This window comes from Salvelinus fontinalis, chromosome 42 (genome assembly GCF_029448725.1).
Source record: "Salvelinus fontinalis isolate EN_2023a chromosome 42, ASM2944872v1, whole genome shotgun sequence".
Classification (NCBI taxonomy): domain Eukaryota; kingdom Metazoa; phylum Chordata; class Actinopteri; order Salmoniformes; family Salmonidae; genus Salvelinus; species Salvelinus fontinalis.
In genome coordinates, this window is record NC_074706.1 from 4,930,769 (window position 1) to 4,938,981 (window position 8,213).

The following is an 8,213-nucleotide window of genomic DNA, read 5'->3' on the forward strand; positions in this document are numbered from 1 at the left end:
CACGACTAGGAACTGGATTGAATGAACAGTTCAGAGAACTAAATGGATCCGTACACGGTTGGCTACTCCCGAAGTGGAGTGTTTATCAGTCATAACATGCCAGCCTGTAGTAGGGTCTTTATCAACAAACCTCCAGGTTTTTATCCACACTACACAGACAAGGGGCATGACATGGCTGCTGGACTAGTCCCATGTGCTAGACTCCCCCCTGATGGTCACGTGCCCCACCCCCCCATGGCAGAATGATGTCAAGGTATGTCACCCTGAGGTGAATGGAAGGTAAGTACAGTAGACGGTAAGCAATGTTTTAATTACTTTTATAAAGATTGAATCTTCCCAGAATGTTATTACTTCACACATGATTTGATATCTGTAATTAAATGACCCCTATCAATATGTAGGCTGTTTGTAAGACCGTGGTACAGGCCTACATAGATACCATTACAGTACAATACCCCTTTCCTTACATAAAAAACAAACGTTTAGGTTAGTTGACGTCTATAGAGTTGATAACCTGCCAATATGCGATTCTCTGTGGAAGAAGATACTAGACTACTGTAATACAATAACACTATCGCCCACATCTGACATGGCTACTCTGTGAAGCTTGTGACTGATTTAGTATGGTATCTGTTGTAACAATAACACACCCAGATCTGACATGGCTACTCTATGTGAAGCTTGTGACTGATTTAGTATGGTGTCAGCTCCTTCCTTTGTACATACAATATTTTTGTAAATACTTTTCTGAAAAGCTCAAGTGTTTCTGCAGTATACAGGCAGCCTTTTTGTCTTTCTTGCATGACTGACATGACTGTTGCTTCTCTTTTTAGATGCTGTGTCTGACATCACGTCTGCGTCCATGAAGCTCCTGGCCAGCTCTGAGATCGCTGCTGCCTCGGTTAGCGAGAGGAGGCTCATGCCCGCCGTCCAACACATAGAAGACCGAACTGAAGAATCCTCACTCGCTCCCGCCGAGGACATTCTAGAACCCCTGGACGTTCCTGAAGCTAAGGTAGAGGAGGAAGTATCTGTGGAGGGGGAAGTGGCAGTAGAAGCACCAGCTGAAGAAGCAGAAGCAGCTGTCGTGGAAACTGAAGAGCCCAAACCAGAAGAGGAGGCTGTTGTTGCCCCTGATGTCACAGAGGAAGTGGTTGCTGAGGCGACCCCTGAGCCAGAGGAAGTAGTTCCGGTCGCCGTAGAGGAGGCTCCAGCTGCTGTTGCAGAGGAGGAGACGGCTGCACCTCTCCTAGAGGCCCCAGAGCTCCCTGCCGCTGTGGAAGTACCTGAGGCTGAGGCTTCTGCCGCTGTGGAAGTACCTGAGGCTTCTGCCGCTGTGGAAGTACCTGAGGCTTCTGCCGCTGTGGAAGTACCTGAGGCTTCTGCCGCTGTGGAAGTACCTGAGGCTTCTGCCGCTGTGGAAGTACCTGAGGCTTCTGCCGCTGTGGAAGTACCTGAGGCTTCTGCCGCTGTGGAAGTACCTGAGGCTTCTGCCGCTGTGGAAGTACCTGAGGCTTCTGCCGCTGTGGAAGTACCTGAGGCTTCTGCCGCTGTGGAAGTACCTGAGGCTTCTGCCGCTGTGGAAGTACCTGAGGCTTCTGCCGCTGTGGAAGTACCTGAGGCTTCTGCCGCTGTGGAAGTACCTGAGGCTTCTGCCGCTGTGGAAGTACCTGAGGCTTCTGCCGCTGTGGAAGTACCTGAGGCTTCTGCCGCTGTGGAAGTACCTGAGGCTTCTGCCGCTGTGGAAGTACCTGAGGCTTCTGCCGCTGTGGAAGTACCTGAGGCTTCTGCCGCTGTGGAAGTACCTGAGGCTTCTGCCGCTGTGGAAGTACCTGAGGCTGAGGCTTCTGCCGCTGTGGAAGTACCTGAGGCTTCAGCCGAGGAGGGACCAATAGTAGAAGCACCAGCAGTAGAGGAATTTTCCCCAGAAGAGGCTGCCCCAGTCGAAGAGGCAGCGCCAGTTGAGGCAGAGGTACCTGCAGCCGAAGAGGTAGCAGTAGTAGAGGATGCTGCCCCAGTGAAGGAAGCCCCAGAGATGGAGGAACCAGCAGCAGAGGAACCACCAGCGGCAAAGGAGGCTGTGGAGACAGCCCAAATGTCTGAGGATGAGGCGCTCGTCGTGGAGGCGGCGATGCTGGCAGCAGCCTCAGCCCTGGATGTCGTGGCAGTGGAGGCGAAGGCAGCCCCGGCTGAGGAAGTCAAGGAGGCCCTCTTCACTTCATGCCACCCAGCTTCTGAGGCTGTCCCAGTTGAGGCTGCTGTGGCAGTCACCCCTGTGGTGGAAGTAGAGGCTCCCCCTGCTGGTGTGGAGGATGCAGTCATCGAGGGTGAGGCAGTGGAGGTGACCGCGGAGGAGTGTGCCACCGATTGGCCTGCTGAGGTGACTGCAGAGGCAGTGGAGGAAGCCAAGGTGGAAGGTAAGTCAGATCTCTACACTCTTTATTTCTTATGTGGGATTTTTTGTGTAGTTATTTTTGTTGTTGTTTTTGCATACATTTAGAGTTAGGAAAAGGCAGACAATTTAGATAAATATATTGCTTGTTTTCTTTGAGTAAAGGGCCCTTTGGTCACAAACAGAGAACGTGTTTCATTTTTATAATATTATTAATTAGGATAAGAAACAAATGTAAGACCCCAAACAATACCACATATAATACAATACCTACTGTGGCCAACATATAGTAGATTCTCCCTAAACTCTGTCCCGTTTCTGTCCCACCTCTACTATGCCAACAGGAGAGACTGCCAGGCCAGTAAAGAGGTCCTGCTCAGTGATGTAATAGTACAGAAGGTAAATAGAATGACACTAGCATAGAACTAGAATTAGAACTAGGACAACAGACGTTCCCATTCTAAGCAACATACCATTTGAATGTTTGATCATGGCATTAGAATTCTGTGCCCCTTCAGAATTCCGTACATTCCGACTGACATTGTTTTCAGAGCTACTGTATGTCTGCTCAATGTATTCTAATTCTATGGACAGAACACATTGGCCCCAGCTAGCTAGTAGTTGCTAATGCTTGCATGTTGCATTACACATTGGATTAGTTGCTAGGAAGGATACATGGATTTTCACTAAATACTGTTATTCTTTTTCCTCCCCAGGTGCACAGAGTATGAGCCTGATGTTGCTGACAGCCCAGTCCTGACTGGAGACCAGCGAGATGTGCCTTCTGGAACAGTCAACACCCGCAGCTGTCAATCAAACAGGACGATCAACATAAAACACACACAGAATTAGAACTGGTTGGAATTTTATTCTAGAATTATATTAAACTAATTATATTTAAATGTTGTCTAATGACAACAGTTGTCAACCTGGTAACTACATTCCAGGTTCTCACTCCGTTTCTTGGTCTTGTATTATCCCTATCCATGGTGAGGTGACACTTCCGTAAGGGTTTGAAGTCTGACTTTATTCCTAGGGTTCAGACCCAAATGGCACCTTATACCCTATATAGTGCACTACTTTTGACCAGGGCCCGTAGGGGAATAGGGTGCCATTTGGGACGGACATCAACTATTTCTCAGTACCACCCTGTTATCCACGGTGCCACTGTTACCAAGCTGACCAAGACCACTTGAATGGATTTGAAGTTACTTGATAAATGATCGTGTACTTGACATTGCCTAATGAATTCTGACTATTTTTTTTTGATTCAATGAAATAAGATCTGAATTGGTGTATTAAACAGCCGGCTATTAGACCACGTCTAGATAATTGTTCTTCAAAGACTGTTGGGTTAGTTCTGCATGGAGTTTTTTTTATTCAATCAGGGAATATCTAGATTAAGTTTAGTTCCCAAGCCAGTAGATTGTTGGTGGACAGTATTGTACCCATGTGATGTAAAAATAAAATGTATTTTTCAGTCCAATAACAATGGAATAGCTTTGCGGGTGGGTTGGGTGGGGTGGTGGAGTGGTTGGGGGGTGGGTGGGGTGGTGGGTTGGGTGGTGGGGTGGTGTGGTGGGGGGTGGTGGGGGTTGGGTGGTGGGTTGGGTGGTGGGGTGGTGGGGTCGTGGGGTGGGTTGGGTGGTGGGGGGGTGGGGGGGTGGGGGGGTTGGGTGTGGGTGTGTGACACAGTATGGAAAGACTAATTGTCCAAACTATCCTGTGGTTATATATTCATGTTGCTTGTGTATATTTTGTATAGAAAGACTAGTTTGAAGATCCAAACTAAAGCTATCCTATCACTATATAGTTGTGTATATTTTAGATGGAAAGACTAGTTTGAAGGTCGAAACTAACAATATCCTGTCATTTATTTAAGCCATTATATAATTGTCATTATGTAATATCTAAAAAAGGTACTATGATGTCATACTCAGAAACGTGTCATATGTTGTATTTCTAAATTAAATGGAGCTGTACGCTTATTCAGAATGAACAAATGGACTAAACTTTTGACTTTGAACTTCATTGACATGATTCCATATCTAATTATGAGATTCAATTTGGAGAGCACTTTTTTTAATGGATGAAATGATCAATTCAATAATTGTTTTATGTATAGTATATGTTATTGTAAAGACCATAATTCTTTGTAAATAAATAAAGGTGAATTAAACTGTTTGGTTGGCAATGTAATTATTGTGATGTTTTTGTATACTACAGGATAAAACGACAACATTTTGGACAGTAGGTGGAGCTCAATACTTCCATTCAGTCTCCTTCAATCCGTTTGAATGGGTAACAGTCTCATTCAGCCAATATTTATTGAAATGTATTCATTAGAGATTGGGTGGCTACATGACTAGCAGTAGTGACTAGAAGTAGTGCAAATTGTATGAAAAGAAACGCACAGAGCGGGCATATCCTTCAGAAAGTAATTTGATACACAACATAGAAAAAAAGTTATTATATTTCAATGCTATGAAACATAAGTAGTATAAAAATGTTGGAGAATGTAGCAAGATATAAATTATACTATTTATGGGGAAGGTTCGGGGGGCAGTTACTGTTCCTGCTGTTCTGCGTGACGTCACGGCCTGTGTGTCATTCGCTGTTTTGTCGTTTCTTTGACCCGAATCTCTCCTCCCAGCAAAAAGAACGCGTCCAGCCCCCTTGGAGAAAACACCGTTTTATTTATTGTTCAGAATAACATAGAAACGTGCTTTCACAACGACCAGAAACAACCAAATCCAAATGTTGTAGATAGCTTTACACTATGCGGCATACTGATCTGGTTCGCTAACAACAAACGGGTTGCTAGTTAACGTTCGCTAGCTTTGACGTTAGCAACGCTAGCTAGGTCTGTTGGGAAGAGGTTGCGGAGTGTCACTGGCAGCAGCTAACGTTACCATTGTGTGAGTGTCTGTTGACTCGGCCTTGCATCAGCAACCCCCTTTGGACTGGGCAGAAGAGGCATTTCAAGGTAAGGAGATTCTTGTAACTATCCATATGCTAATTCTGCAAAACTATTTAACTATCTAACAACAAGCTGATAATCGTGAATACCAGAACATATGCATGTTAGCTAACTAACGTTAACTAGAGAAGAGGGGACGTCACAGTTTAGCTAACGTTAGTTAATAATGGTAACTAGTTAGCTAGTTGCTGTGGTTTTTAAATAAATAAACTCTTTAATCAATGTTCATGTTTGAGAGCGAGAGAGGGCTCCAGAAAGTTACAGTAAAATGGCTAACTAGTTAACTTACTATCCCAGTGTTGTACATCTCGCCCTCGGTTTTGTTTAATACCCATGCATTTACACTGGCAATGCCCCTGGTAATGACAATTTAACCCACTACAACCCCAATATACTATTGCCCAAGAGTTAAACCACAGACAATAGTAATGTCGGAAATAGCTGCACAGGCGTCAGTGGGTTTTGTGAAACACTCGTAACTACTCTGCTACAGTTGATATTTGTTTTAATTTAGCAGACGCTCTTTTGCAGAGCGACTTACGGTAGTGAGTGGATACATTTTCATATTTCATTTTCCTACATTATTAATAAGTTATTCAGACTAACTAAAACAGACGTTGGTCTGTCTGTCTGACTGTAATGTTATCTTGCCCTAGATAAGATTATGGCGGCACTTGACATTTGGCCTGTAATAACTGCTTCCCTCACAAGGAATGTGTGACTAGCTGCTAATTCAACCAAACTGATAGCTAACTAAATGAGTAGCACTGGCCTGAGTAACCTTTGAACCAGCGAGCTAGGCCCTGAACGATAGTTATCTCACAAGTGAACAACGGTTTCACCTTGACACCAATGCCCTTGTTAGGCAACCAGTAACTAGAGTCCAACAGACACCGTTTACACAGTGAAACTTGCAGTGTACCAACTGTTGAACAAAAGCGTACGTTTACTTGAATATTACATATTGGGTGAATGTTTGGTTGGTTCCCAAGAGGGGGTGTGAAACCAAGGTCTGGTGGGGGGATGGACCACAGGGTTACCATAGTGATATGAGAAGGGGTGGCAGGGGATGAATAAATGCTCACAGTGAGTGTTGGGTTCGCTGGTCAAACTCTGGCACTTATGGAGACTGTCCTTATAGAGTAGATACACAGTGGTGTGCTACACCTGATGGGCTACTTGATCTTGGGTGCGTGCTGAGCACACAGTCTAGTCTACATACATTCTCTCAGGAACTGACTGGGTATAAATAATACGACATCTCTCTGTTACTGACTGGGTATAAATAATACGACATCTCTCTGTTACTGACTGGGTATAAATAATACGACATCTCTCAGGCACTGACTGGGTATAAATAATACGACATCTCTCACTGACTAGGTATAAATAATACGACATCTCTCAGGCACTGACTGGGTATAAATAATACGACATCTCTCACTGACTGGTATAAATAATACGACATCTCTCAGGCACTGACTGGGTATAAATAATACGACATCTCTCACTGACTGGGTATAAATAATACGACATCTCTCACTGACTGGGTATAAATAATACGACATCTCTCACTGACTGGGTATAAATAATACGACATCTCTCACTGACTGGGTATAAATAATACGACATCTCTCACTGACTGGGTATAAATAATACGACATCTCTCAGGCACTGACTGGGTATAAATAATACGACATCTCTCACTGACTGGGTATAAATAATACGACATCTCTCTGTTACTGACTGGGTATAAATAATACGACATCTCTCACTGACTAGGTATAAATAATACGACATCTCTCAGGAACTGACTGGGTATAAATAATACGACATCTCTCACTGACTGGGTATAAATAATACGACATCTCTCACTGACTGGGTATAAATAATACGACATCTCTCACTGACTGGGTATAAATAATACGACATCTCTCAGGCACTGACTGGGTATAAATAATACGACATCTCTCACTGACTAGGTATAAATAATACGACATCTCTCTGTTACTGACTGGGTATAAATAATACGACATCTCTCAGGAACTGACTGGGTATAAATAATACGACATCTCTCTGTTACTGACTGGGTATAAATAATACGACATCTCTCAGGAACTGACTGGGTATAAATAATACGACATCTCTCACTGACTAGGTATAAATAATACGACATCTCTCTGTTACTGACTGGGTATAAATAATACGACATCTCTCTGTTACTGACTGGGTATAAATAATACGACATCTCTCTGTTACTGACTGGGTATAAATAATACGACATCTCTCAGGAACTGACTGGGTATAAATAATACGACATCTCTCAGGAACTGACTGGGTATAAATAATACGACATCTCTCACTGACTGGGTATAAATAATACGACATCTCTCACTGACTGGGTATAAATAATACGACATCTCTCACTGACTGGGTATAAATAATACGACATCTCTCAGGAACTGACCGGGTATAAATAATACGACATCTCTGTTACTGACTGGGTATAAATAATACGACATTTGATGGTGAATAACAGCTAGTGTCTGTCTGTAACTGTTGATGTTGCTGTGGGAGATGTTACAGTTGATGGTGAATAACAGCTAGTGTCTGTCTGTAACTGTTGATGTTGCTGTGGGAGATGTTACAGTTGATGGTGAATAACAGCTAGTGTCTGTCTGTAACTGTTGATGTTGCTGTGGGAGATGTTACAGTTGATGGTGAATAACGGCTAGTGTCTGTCTGTAACTGTTGATGTTGCTGTGGGAGATGTTACAGTTGATGGTGAATAACGGCTAGTGTCTGTCTGTAACTGTTGATGTTGCTGTGGGAGATGTTACA

The 8,213-nt window shown here is 43.8% G+C and overlaps 2 protein-coding genes across 4 annotated transcripts in view; both read left to right on the forward strand.

Moving 5' to 3' along the window:
- The first annotated feature begins 272 nt into the window (after positions 1-272).
- On the forward strand, positions 273-3,899 carry LOC129841067 (fibrous sheath CABYR-binding protein-like). The gene is made up of 4 exons (XM_055909177.1): positions 273-279; positions 834-2,417; positions 2,737-2,791; positions 3,109-3,899. Exons 1-3 carry the CDS (start codon positions 273-275, stop codon positions 2,778-2,780), a joined length of 1,635 nt encoding a protein of 544 aa, XP_055765152.1. The 3' UTR covers positions 2,781-2,791; positions 3,109-3,899.
- A 1,096-nt stretch (positions 3,900-4,995) lies between these two features.
- LOC129841548 (ETS-related transcription factor Elf-2-like) overlaps positions 4,996-8,213 on the forward strand; it is a 31,699-nt gene continuing 28,481 nt past the window's right edge. For 2 of the 3 annotated variants that reach the window (XM_055909867.1, XM_055909869.1), the window contains exon 1: positions 4,998-5,378. The gene's annotated coding sequence lies outside the window, so the exon portion shown is untranslated. Of the gene's footprint in view, positions 5,379-8,213 lie in introns of all 3 variants that reach the window. The other variant, XM_055909872.1, reaches the window with a different exon arrangement.

Bases quoted from the DNA above. Each gene is read 5' to 3' on its own strand.
- LOC129841067 (XM_055909177.1), top strand. The intron at 2,418-2,736 runs GTAAGTCAGATC...CTATGCCAACAG, and splicing joins GGAGGAAGCCAAGGTGGAAG to GAGAGACTGCCAGGCCAGTA.